The sequence below is a fragment of the Bombina bombina genome, chromosome 4, assembly GCF_027579735.1.
Source record: "Bombina bombina isolate aBomBom1 chromosome 4, aBomBom1.pri, whole genome shotgun sequence".
NCBI classification, from domain to species: domain Eukaryota; kingdom Metazoa; phylum Chordata; class Amphibia; order Anura; family Bombinatoridae; genus Bombina; species Bombina bombina.
In genome coordinates, this window is record NC_069502.1 from 939,700,461 (window position 1) to 939,713,880 (window position 13,420).

Here is a 13,420-nt window from a genome sequence, read left to right on the forward strand (position 1 = left end):
AGTGAAAACCGCCTTAAAGTGAAACAAGGCAGTTTTAGCTTTCTTTTCACTTGCCAGTGTGTTTAAAAAATTGAAAACATGTTTGAACTAACATATATTAGTGGTGCAATAGCACTACGTTTAGTTTAACACTAGCACAGTATTCAATTAGTATTCAATAAATACTGTACCTGTAAAATAGTGACAATGACTATAGTAAAATTTGCCAGACTATAGCACTGAGACACAAATTGCACTGCAATGCTCTAAACAGAGTGAACTTAGCATTACAAAATGGTGCCAGTCACTTTTCTCGCAATCTCACGATGATTACAGCACTGTTTCAAAATCCTTGGAGGTTGAACTTCAGCTCCACAAAGCGCTGTATTAGCGAAGCGCTGTAAAGTGGGGTATATATATATATATATATATATATATATATATATATATATATATATATATATATATATATTTAGTAACTCTGTGTTATACCCAATGGTAAAAAGAATGTGTTTCGACAGTATCCTACTCACATGAGATGGAGCTATAGTAAGCTCATTCACTGTGCACACCTACTTTTATACTGGTAGGCAAACAGTCTCCCAAGGGCTTCAAGATTATATCTTGAAGATTTTGCTGTATTCCTGACATTGGAGCTCTGCATCGGACGATAGAGGCCTGAAACGGCGGCTTGCTAACAGGCAGGGCTACCCCCCTCGGCTTGCCTAAGTACCTTGCATCACTTGAGCATAAAACCACCTTGTGCAGATTCTACTTCCCTTGCTTTGCAAATAACAGAGACACCAAGAGCCTTACGTATAAAGGAGCAATAAGCTACATAGCAAGGATCCAAGCAGCCCAGAAAGAAAATGGCGACCATGGCAGACATAGATTTACTAATCCATTCCAACCCATACTACGCAAACTTTGAAAGGCTTATGAAGAAGCTGCTTGAAAGAGCCCCATATGATATTCTGATTAACAAATTGTGCACTAATACTATACCACAAGGAACTACCGGAAAAAAAACATGAAAACTTGACACATAGTGGAAACAATTTACATGCGACAGGGGCCTGCAATGTTCAAACCAAAAATGTCTTGGTCAGGAGAACCATCAACCACTACGGTGCTCCCATCAAACTTTACCAACTTACCTGATAATGTCACCGGCTCCACGGGTAAGCACTCACATGCAAGAGATCACCGCTTGGACAACATGACATCATCTATACAGGAACACAGCAAGGGGCTATTTCAGGCTTCTCAAACAGGTCAGAAATTGGTGCAGAATAGGCTTTTTAGGGGGGCTTGGGGGGTCCCCCGGGCAGCTAAGATCATTAAGTCGCCAAGCTTTTGCATTACAACACCCTGGAAGATGGCAAACAGAGTGATCCCGGAGTAAAGCTCACAGGCTCTGTCAGATTACACGGCTCCATACAGCCAATAATTCATACGGAACCGCAGCATGTCGAAATGCCAAAAAAAACTCCTGACCCTAATGACTTGGTTCAACAACCATTTACAAAAGAACTCCACTTCCCTAGAAATCAGTCTCTATGATCAGGCAGAACCAGGGGGCTGACACCGAATAAACTTCTTACTAGGGTCACCAGATCCTTATATTGCAGTCGGTGGTAATCGTATAATGTTATAGTGTTATTCAGTTGTGAATTGTGTTTGATTATCACACTACTTAGTTTACAAAATCTCCTTTACCGTTTTAAAATCTGTCACTTTGACCATAACATTGTTATAGATATGGAATGTTTTTTGTGGTAATAGAATCTACTCCACAATAGTTATGTATTGCACCATCCCAAACCTTCAACCCTCTCTAAGCGGCCTGCGGCCGAGGCTGCAGAGAGGAAGATAATAGAATGTAATAGCTTAAGTGGATAACCTTTACTTCATTGATTATGAACTCAATTGTTAACCCATAGTTATCCTAGCAGTGAAATATAATATTTTTAATAAACTGGTGCACAAACTTTTCTATACCCACTAGACGACTATATTGCCTTTTAAGAAAGCTCTGCCGAATTGGTAAAATCTGGAGATACATATAGCTAGCCATCATCATCTAACTGATGATACCATATTAATCCCATGGGGTTATATCATATCATCCCATCCTTACGATCAACCTGTGATAAGACAAGTGAATGTTCAAGGTGTTATGTATAAAATCTCTTCTGTTAATTGTTGGCTCAATTTTGGTCCTCAACCTATTTCATAATATTTGGTTTATATAACCCTTCCCATGCAGTCTATTATGTTTTTCCTATGCTTTACTTATACATCACCCCCATATAACCTTTAAACTGCTTTTACTTGGGACCCAAGAGAGGTCCATTCAGTTAATAGCGGTGCAGAATGAGGTTCAATGAGAAATGCTCATATTGTTTAAATAACGGATACCACTCACAATCTAGACGCGGGATTATCCTAGCGCTACTTTTACTGATCCCAGACCTAGCGCCTTAATTCATGAAGGTTCATTGATATAACCTATTGTATGAGCACATTGTATGATAATATCTGATGCATGACTTTACCTTGTAAAAATATTGATGTATACCATGTGTAATCAAGCTTTGCTGTAAAACCTCAGTTTCTTTCAATAAAGCCTTTTGAAAATTTAAAATAAAAATCATCATATGAGCCTTCCTAAGTTTAGCTTTTAACTAAGAATACCAAGAGAACAAAGCAAATTTTGTGATAAAAGTAAATTGGAAATTTGTTTAAAATGAAATGACATGCCCTATTTGAAACCCATAAGATTTTTTTGGACTTCACTGTCCCTTTAACTGCATTTAAATATTCAGGTTGATGATTCAGAAACGGGAATATTTTCCTTTGCATGCATTGTATATTTTACCACCTATTCCAGCTGTGAAGCCATCAAACATACAGACCATCTTATCTAGAAACATGAAGCAAATGTTTTATGCACTGAAACAGTCTCATACACCAATAATTCTTCCACTTAGTTGTGATGAATATATTTCTAACAAACAAAAAGTATCAATCATTTTGTGAGGGACCCAAAATTGTAATGTATTTAAAAGTAGTTCTAAGATAACATAACTACACAAATAGTGCAGCATTGTGGCTTCAAATCAAACATAAAAAAAACCCTTAGAGTACCTAAAATACCATTATAACTTAAATCCCTGCATCTACTAAAAAGGTTAAAGATATAAGGTTGCACGTATTAATGGTAAGTGATGCCAACAGTTGAAAAATAAACAAGTGTCATGTATTTTATATCAAGTTATCAAGGACGCAAAAGTTGGACCAATGAGCATTGACATCAAAATATTAAAGCTGTAGAATAACTGTACACAAAGTGGAGATCTTAAAATGGAAACATTTTAAAAAGAAACAGTCTACACCAGAATATTTATTATTTTAAAATATAGATAATCGCTTTATCACCCATTCCCTAGTTTTGCATAACCAACACAGTTATATTAATACACTTTTTACCTCTGATTACCTTGTATCTAAGCCTCTGCAAACTGCCCCTTATTTCAGTTTTGACAGACTTGCATATTAGCCAATCAGTGCTGGCTCCTAGGAACTCCATGTGCGTGAGCACAGTGTTTTCTATATGAAACACATGAACTAACACCATCTAGTGGTGAAAAACTGTCAAAATGCCCTGAGATAATAGGCGGCCTTCAAGTACTTAGAAATTAGCATATGAATCTCCTAGGTTTAGCTTTCAACTAAGAATACCAAGAGAACAAAGCAAATTGGTGATAGAAGTAAATAGGAAAATTGTTTAAAAAAATGACATGCCCTATCTAAATAATGAATTTTTGTTTTAGACTTGATTGTCCCTTTAAGAGCTTGAAAAGCATCAATTAATATACACAAAATCCTTTGTCAATAGGAGTTGACAAAAGATCAAGCGTACATTTGGCCACTCAAATTTCCAGTAACACCCCCCCTATTAAAGAAAAAATAGATATGAATGGTTGATTGGTTAGGCATACACTACCATTTTAAAGGGAGATAAAAGTTCAGAGTAAAAATGCTCTAATATGTTTGATCATTTTATTATTGCACTGTAGCTTGTGTTAATCCTTGAAATGGATTAAACACACATTTACAGTCAGCTCTAAAGCAACAATGCACTACTGCGAGCTAGCTGAACACATCTGCTAGCTCCCAGCTGCTGCTGAATTTGTTCATACGCTTTTCAACAAATGATACCAATAGAACAAACTCAATTTGATAATAAAAGAAAATGTAAGTGTCTTAAAATGACATGCTCTATCTGAATCATAAAAAGATTAATCCCATGCCCCTTTACTCTACAAGGACTTTTAAATAGTATAAAAATGTATATCTTTACCTGACTGTTGAAACTTTAATTAGTTTGAGATCAATAGAATTTTCCACAACTATAAAAGCTTTTAAAAAATGCAGTACACTTTTAAGCCATATCTATATTTCCTTATTTTGGTATCAAAAATAAAGTGTGTGTAGTGAAACCAATTTGATTGGTCAGACAGCATGTCTGAGACGTTACCAGTGACCTAACCAGTTTGTGGCTGCTTTCACTGCCAGGGGGCCTGCAAGTCTGTGGGAGGGACAGTTTACAGTTTCAAGTGCCCTGAACATACTTCCAATTTGAAATGTTGACAAACATCTAATAAATCACACAATAACACTAGATTTGATTACCATTCAACCTTGAGTTCTTGTTGTGAAACATTACATCATGTTTTTGTCAAGCAGTAATTCTCATGAATTTAACTAATTGCTTGACAAAATAGCTCTATCAAAGTAGATTCATTTTTTTGAGTTGTTATGACCTCTACTTTTACTAAAAAAAAGAGACGTAATCTGAAGTGCTATGTTACCCACAAAACAATAAAAATGTGCATAGAGGAAATTTAGCAGCAACAGATCACCAGTTCATACAGCAACAATAATCAAAATTGGCATTATCTGCACCCAGAAACTTCACAGAAACAATTAATATGGGTCCTTTTCAAAAAAGTCTGTTTTAGTCTGCACATGGGTACTGCCATGTCCTTCCAATTGATATAATTCATCAGATATAAAGTGTTAACCAAATGAGTTATCAATTCAAAATCCTAATAACATACTTTTCATACACTAGAGATGTAGCTATAGCTTTGTAACAGGAACTGGGTCTATCATTTAGAGTGCATCTCCTTTTGTATCAATATGCCTTCTTGTAATTATTACAGTATTGCATCCCTTGTTCTGCAATATGAAATGACAATGCTTGAGAAATACATAATCATCATAACCAGTATAATTAGTTAACTGAGAATCTGCTCACCTTATGGAGTGAGCTTACAAGCAGACCCCTCCATTTGGGGGCATTCTCCTCACTGAAGAAATCGTACTGGATCTGGGGTGCCTGCATGGTCCTTCCCTTGGGAGAGAGAGGCCTGCTGGGCGTACTGTAATCCAAGTCCTTTAGGTGCTAGTGGGGGGCAAGGCACCTGCAGAGTGATGGTGGTTGGGCCCTAGGGGTGTCTGTATCCTTGGCTCACCAACTGGAGGCAGCAGAGGCCGGGGTTGTTTAAGGCAGCAGATTGTCCATAAAGTTGAGGCAGGTGAGGGAGTTGCCCCTTAACAGGGGCAGCATAGGGAGGGACTGGCGATACACAGCGCCCCTTTGGCCAACACAGGAGAAGGGGGGCGGCTCATGGACACCGCTAGGACGTGACAGCTGCCTGCACATATATGACAGCTGTGTGTATACATGCAGCTACACTGGGCGGCTGGGTGCAGGTTGCCGGCCTGTGACAACCAAAGCTAGCGGTGGTGGCTGAGGGCCACTAACTACGCCCCGGAGCATCAACAATGAATTTGTTCCTGCAGTCAACCACGGGTCACCACCTCCCCGATCCGGTGGCTCAGCCCCAGTACACCCCGGCTCCCCTCCCTGTCTGCTCCCCCTTCTCACTCTCAGGCCACCTCGCCTCTCCTTGAACTCCCGGTGAAAATGACGGTGACTGCGCAACAAGCAGGGCGATACGACACTTTGTTATTATTATTATTGTTGTTGTTTGTTTAGTTTATTTCCACAGCTAGAGCTGTCTTCCGACAGTTGCGCTCAGCGGCCGTTGAAAGTGGCACACATTGCGCATGCGTGGAGGAGGTACAAGGGAGAAGTCTATGGTTGTCACGTGATCGTCTCACTTAATCACGCCTCTCCGCCTGATACTTTTTTTTTTTCATCAAACAGCTTTATTATTAGTATAACAGCCTGGGAAATCCTAGTCAAAAAAAGTTTAGGTCCACTGATTCAGAATGTCCCCACTTAACTATCTGAAATCTTGTTCCTTGTTAAGTTTAGAGATACAACTTTAATTACATCTTTCTCTAAAATAATTTATCTGTTCTTACCTATGGCGTAATACTATCAAGTTTATTCACCAAAATTCGTGGGTTTTACCGAATCAGTTTGTCGGTTTTTTGGAAATGTCCTCAGTGCACAATCTCTCCATAGTGAAAGGGACAAAAATAGAATATTATTATTGCACTGTTGCTTGTATCTAATCCTTGTAAATGTGTTAAACACATAGTTGAAGTCGTTGCTAGAATAGCAATGCACTACTGGGACCTCGCTGCCTGAACACATCTGGTGATGAGCCAAAGACATAACATATGTGTGTAGGTACCACTCCTAGGGTTGCCACCCGTCCCTTAAAATACGGAATCAGGGTTTGTCTCCTATTTTCTACTGGTTTGGTAGCCATACATCAAACAGTTAAATGTCTCCAGTCCAGATATTACTACACAGCTCCTGAGTCACCAGCTATCTGCCAGTGGTGCATTGATGATCCTGAACCTACCTAGGTATGCTTTTCAACAACGGATACAAAGAGAATAAATCACATTTGAACAGAAATAAATTGGAGAGTCACTTAAAATGACATGCTCTATCCAAACAATAACAGTTTAATTCTAAGTCCCTTTAAATGGGTGCAGAGTTGTCAAGTCACCTGCTATTTCACATTAAAGGCTAGATTACAAGTGGAGAGATAAATATCGCTAATGTGCGCTGGTATTTCAAGTTGTCAGCAACTGGGAAGCATTACTTCCATAGGCTCCAATGGGAGCCTCGTTCTGATACCGTCAGAGACGGCACAGAACCTAAGCGCAGCGAAGGGGGTAAGTAACACAGTGATGGCAGCAAATATAAATATATATGTATATTAGCATATACGTATATGTTTATGTATTTATTTATGTATAAACACATATTAACACATAAATATATATGTATATAAGCATATACAGTATATTTACTGGGAACATAGTTCCCATAGACTGCAATGTAAAGGCACTTTTCAGTGCTGTTTTATTTTTTGTAACACCCCACAGCCACCAACTTTACCCCCAAAATACTGCTTAGTGCAGTTATTTTATTAAAAAAAGTTTTCGCTTGGGTTGCTAGTCTTAAAATTACGATGCTCTAACAAATTAGAGCATGGAATATTTTTTTTTTTTAATATAATGGCCTTTACATTTTTCTACAGAAGACTTTTAAAATCAATAAAAATAAATACCTTATTTGATTTGAATTCCACTATCCGCCCATGCAGTCCGAGATTTTTTTTTCAGGGACAGTGCTGCAGGGCGGTTCTGTCAATCATTCATATTTCAAACGCCCTTTTTCCGATCCGGACCGCACATTTCAACATCCTCGGCGCATGCGCACTTGAACCAATCAGCTTGAAAAAATATATGTATATATATATAATTATATATATATATATATATATATATGGTAAAGTTGATTTTCAATTTGTTTATAAAATTCATAATGAGTTTAAAAAAATACTGTTTGAGTATGGATTCCAATATTTGAGTTGCTCCTTCGTCAATAGAAATGACTCACCGCTCAATCAGAAACACAGAATCTCACTGTACGACGAAGCATTGAGATTCTGTGTATATGGCTGTTGAATGCGCATGCGCACGTGGAGAGGGAACGCACGCTGTCAAAATTGGAGAAGACGGACGTTCACTCCACTGTTGGCTGCAGGGATAATGATGACAAGTATTGAAAAAAATGTTCGGATTCGTAGGCGGACAGAAGATGCGTTTTTTTGGGTAAGTATAAAATACATTTTTAAAAGCTTCCATTGCGCTTTTGCTCTGCAAAGTTGGACTAATCTAGTTAACTACTAATATAATTTAAGTTAAGGGCAAATATATTTTAAGGTTTACATTCCCTTTAACCTGCACACTGCCAGAACTGATGTAAGTCTCACCTATATCCCACAATTCTATTGTGCCTGCTTGCGTGCCCGATGGTGTTTCTCATTTTACTTATGTATTTAAAGTGAAGGTAAAGTTTAGACTTATTGAAGACAGCTATGCATTTGTTAATATGACTATAATGTAATCACTAAGTATTTTTCTATGTTTAATGTGTAGTTTTAAAAATATTTATATTTATAAATCCCTACCATTTTGCAGCTGACTCCTCCCAACCCCTATTACCGTGTTTTCAGCGTTGTGACGTAAAGAGCGGTCCCACCTGCTCTCTACAGCTCTCAAAAGTGTGTTCACGATGCAGCTTTTAACTGTGCATACGCTAATCGCCGATTTCGCTTTCAGTTAAGGGATTCCTACCTGGAAGTAGAATGTAATTAAAAAATAAGTAGCGCATACGCTGTTTAAAGAGTGGGCGGATGATGTCTAGTCACTGCCGCCTAACGGCCTAAATTTCAATAAAACGATCAGAAAAAGTGATAGAAAGAAAAGAAAAAAAAATTACAGGTTTAAAAAAACAAGGTTAGTAAATTGCCTGAAAAATGTTTATAACTTGATTAAAACGCCAAATTTAGAAAAATGATTAATGGATTACTGGATAGAGACTAACGTAACTTTACCTTCACTTTAAAGAAGGTTTTGTTAGCACTTTCACTGACTGAATGTGCTATCTGAGCTGTAGTACCAGTTACCTGCATAGTTTTTTGTTGCATTCTCTGTATTTCTACTCATAATCCCTGTACCCACTTATAATAAATGTAATATTTTTTTCTACACAAACACCAGTTCCCTTTTTATTCATACTAATAATCATATACATGTATAGTAAGTAAGACTCTGCTGCCTTGCCCAAGGACCACAATGGATTGTACTCTGAGAAGCAGTTGATTTTATTTTTGTTGTTGCTGGAGTACAGACTTATCTGTAAATATATGGGGGGGGGGGGGGTTAGGCAAATGGAAGGCTAACATTGGGAGTAAATATAGCATTAGCAATAAGGTAGTTTCTGATTTCACTTTTTTTCTGTCTGATAAAAAAAAAATTGTTTAACCCCTTGACTGCTTTGAAAGGGATGCCTGCTGTGCAGTATGTAGCAGATGTTTACATATTTCTGGCAGTTAAGGGGCTTAAACAGTGTATTTTAGAACCTTTAATGATGTGTGTGTCTATATATATATACATTATATATATATATGTGTGTGTCTGTATTTATGTATGTGTGTACAGTACACTTAAATTACATTTTTATTTTATTTTACTCACCCCCCCATAAGTAAGGTATTTTTGTGGTGGACACCTGGCAACCCTACTCCTACAATACAATACAAGGTCTAAAATAAATCCCAAAGATTTTGTGTGATTTCTCTCCATGCTGGTGAGGTTTTGAATATCAGGCCCACAGAGAGGCTGAGCTCTCAAGCAATGACAGATGGTTGGGAGCTCTGCTACCATTTGGAATTTGTTATCCAGATCACAATAAAAGGGACATTTCTAACTTGGAGCTATCATAATCAATAACATTTTGTCAACATTTTTGTTGAGGGGGGCTGGCTACGGGTTAGCCCCCCCCTGAAAATGTTTGTTAATATTTCATATTTTAGAGTAAATCTAACGGGAAAAAAAAACAATTTATCTAACAAAGATCTAACAAATGGAATGATCGTTTGTTAAAATTTTGAATATGGGGGGGCTAACCCGGATGAGGTACATTATATACTAGATTTTTCTTTGCATAAATGTTTTGTAGATGATCCATTTAAATAACTTATACAGGTTGGTTTGTTTTTTAAAATGTATAGTTTTGCTTATTTTTAAATAACATTGCGCTGATTTTCAGACTCATAACCAAGTCCCAAAGTTTTACAAGTATACTGATGTATACCTACTCCAGCTTGTTCCTGTATGTGTAAAGAGTCTTTTTATATGCAGAGGAAGGGGGTGTCTTTTTGCTATAGATCCACTTTCAGTGGATGTTTCAGCTAACCTTTTCAACAGAGCTAAACTGGGAGCTTCTAAGTAAGTTTTTAAAAGGGTTTATATTGGATTTTTATATCAGTATCTGTGCATATTATTCTTCATAGTAGTCTCTATTACATGCAGTTTAATGAAAATTGGTGTATACTGTCCCATTAAGTTTAATAACACAATGGGCCAGATTTCAAATGGAGCGCTAATGCTGGTGTTTGCGCTCGTCGGGTTTACTGATGGTATTACAAGTTAAAAATAAAAGCGATCGCTTGAGCACAGTCACGATTAATGCTATTACTACTGTACCAAGATCCTTTCCCTAGCCTTTATTCTCTCCCCCCCCCCCACACACACTCTAGGATCCCACTGTACCTCCTTCTCTTTCCTTCCACCTACCTGCCGCTCTTAGCATACATTTTTTCTGTAGTGTAGCAGTTCCACCTGTTCCCGCCCCCCTCCAGCGATGGGCCGACCACCCACCTCCCGCCTAACCCTCCCACGCGACCAACGATCGGCACCACTGTTGCCCGATGTAGAGAGGGACACAAAATGCTTTGGTACCTCTGCAAGACTATTTCTGCACTGCCCCACTCGTGGGGCAAGCAGAAATAGCGTAATCTTGCTAAATAAGCGAAATTGCGGCAGAGGTCCTTAAGGGCTTAACGACCAGTGCCATCCTCGCACTTGTCTCGCGCTGTCTCTATTGCACATTGGCGCTGGTTGTTAAAGGGTTAAGGCCAGGTATGTTTGTCTCGCGCAGTCTCTACTGCGTATAACTGCGTCGGACAAACATACTTGGCCTTTTATTATATAGGATGATTACCGTGTCCTTAGAGCTCTGGTTAACTGTTTTGCAAAATTATAAGGATTCAAAGATATTAGGTCTCAGGTGTTAGGGGGAAAAAAAAGGCAGACAAAGGGCTTTTTTTAACATTGTGTTACATACATATACATGTCTAGCGATGGATATGTATGTATTTATATGTGTATATATGTCAGTATATTTATGAAAATCTTAGTAGTGCTATCCAAATAATATATAAGTTTATGGCAGGGTTGCAAACACAATAAAATAAAAAAAAATAGAAACCCTACTTAACCATGCATCTACTAGACCATACAATTAATATAAATACCTGAATTCTTTTATTTAGTTAATATCCATAAACATATTGAAGTATATTTGCAATAAAAGGAAATGAAACAAAATTTATATGCGTTAAAACCAACTCTTAAGATATGCTATCCTTCTTACAAAACCCAGAAAAATATACCTTCACAATTCAGCCTTTTAATTATTTAACACAATGGGACTAAAAACCTTTAACATCCAAGCAATACAATTCTAAACAGTGTTTATAAAACAATAGGATAATATATATTCTGCTATTTAATTGCAATTTATCCTAATACAAAATTAACTGACAATATCAGAACTTGTATAGATGAGTTACTTAGCCAATCAGACACAGATTTAAACAATATATATATAGGCTGTGAAATGCTAACTAAAACACACTGTTTCTTTAAATCTATTAAATACAAATTAACTATGCATATAACTTATCTTACAAAACCTTGAATACGTTACCAAAGTAAAAAGCAGTCGATATCCGATTATTCCTTGGTAGGAATTATTTTACCTCAGATCACCAATAAGTGTATATCGCAATCAATGAGAAGAAGGTAGATCAGCTTGTTTAGAATGAGTGTATTTTGGACGCCCAGCAATGTATCATTCAAGTCAGCAAAATCTGTCTTTCTCTCCATTGCATTCACTTTTTATTTGGTTTTCCCATCACTGGTAAATTGTGGGTGGCCCTGCGGGAGCTGACCTTCCCATTGGTTATCTGGGAAGTCTAAATCGGATTGGCCCTTGGAAATTTCATTTTTAACAGCCAGAGAGAACCTTCTGGCTGTAGTTCTCGCAACATAACACCAGGTGGCAGCAGACGTATAAACAAACAAATACAACAAGACCATCTCTAACATTTTTAAGCAAGTTAATTTTTTTTTTATAAAATGGTTATTTAATCAGATCACACTCTCTGCATTAATCATATATAACCCCAATTACAGATGGTTAATATTAGGTTATTTTTTCTGATTATTCTGATACCAAATATGTTATATTATTAACATTTTATTATATTAAGGTAATTTAACACTGCTAATTATTAGCTTAAAATGCATTATAATTTTATCAGTATTCTGGCATTTCTTTGCAAATAACAGCTTATTTTTATATCTCCAGATTGGTAGTATTTAAAACTCCTGATATTTGCATCCACCCAGATATAGTATGTGACATTTCTGTGTATTTCTTCCTGAATACATAAATCCTGTTTATGTCGATCTGAAATAAAAATAAATGTTAATAATCACTTCTCTTCAGGTCCATAAACATCTATTCATGTTCTTAAACACACAGAGGCTAAGATATTCATGCCTTCAAAATATATATATATATATATATATATATATATCATTCAATCTTTTACTTTCCATATATATATATATTTAGATGTTAATGTTTGATATCACATAAATATACATCTCATATCCATTAAAATATATATAGTTGTTTTGAAATCATAATGTAAGTCATGGGCCTTCACTGTATTATCCTAACATTCTAACTTTTCAGTAACTTCAGTTGCCAGACTTTTTGTCTCATACTCACCACATGGGGTCAATCCATGAGGAGTTGTAAGAGTCTTTAAAACAGCATATTTCCTGTTTAGCCAGCAGTGCAGATGTGTATTTGATTTTATTTGTGTCACCATCCCCCAAGAGGGGTTTTTGCAGTAAGTCTTCAAATAGAGATTCAGTGAGATAGAACTGTTGTATCACACGTGTCAAATTCCAAAGGGGTCCTTGAACACATTCTTTTCTCACCTCACCAAATGTTCTGAGGTTATAAAAATCTGCATATATAGTCAAATGAATAGGGTCACTGAGCTATTTCCTTTAGAAAAGAAATGTTTGTGTGTTTTACACTACAGGGGCCGTGCTTCAAAAAGGCTCTACTGATCGTCAATCCTGATAGACGTGTATTAGAAGCTGTGTTCAACAAACTCATGTTTAATTAATCCTGAGTTCTCATCTAACATATACAGTGTATAAAATATACATATATATATATATATATATATATATATATATATATGTACACATATGTAATATTCATCAT

At 36.8% G+C, this 13,420-nt stretch overlaps 1 protein-coding gene across 1 annotated transcript in view; it reads left to right on the top strand.

Moving 5' to 3' along the window:
- Positions 1 to 8,034: 8,034 nt before the first annotated feature.
- The window catches only part of SOS1 (SOS Ras/Rac guanine nucleotide exchange factor 1), a 728,117-nt gene continuing 722,731 nt past the window's right edge, over positions 8,035 to 13,420 (top strand). The window contains exon 1 of the mRNA XM_053712591.1: positions 8,035 to 8,094. Within this exon, the coding sequence (XP_053568566.1) occupies positions 8,035 to 8,094 (60 nt within the window). The remainder of the gene's footprint in view (positions 8,095 to 13,420) is intronic.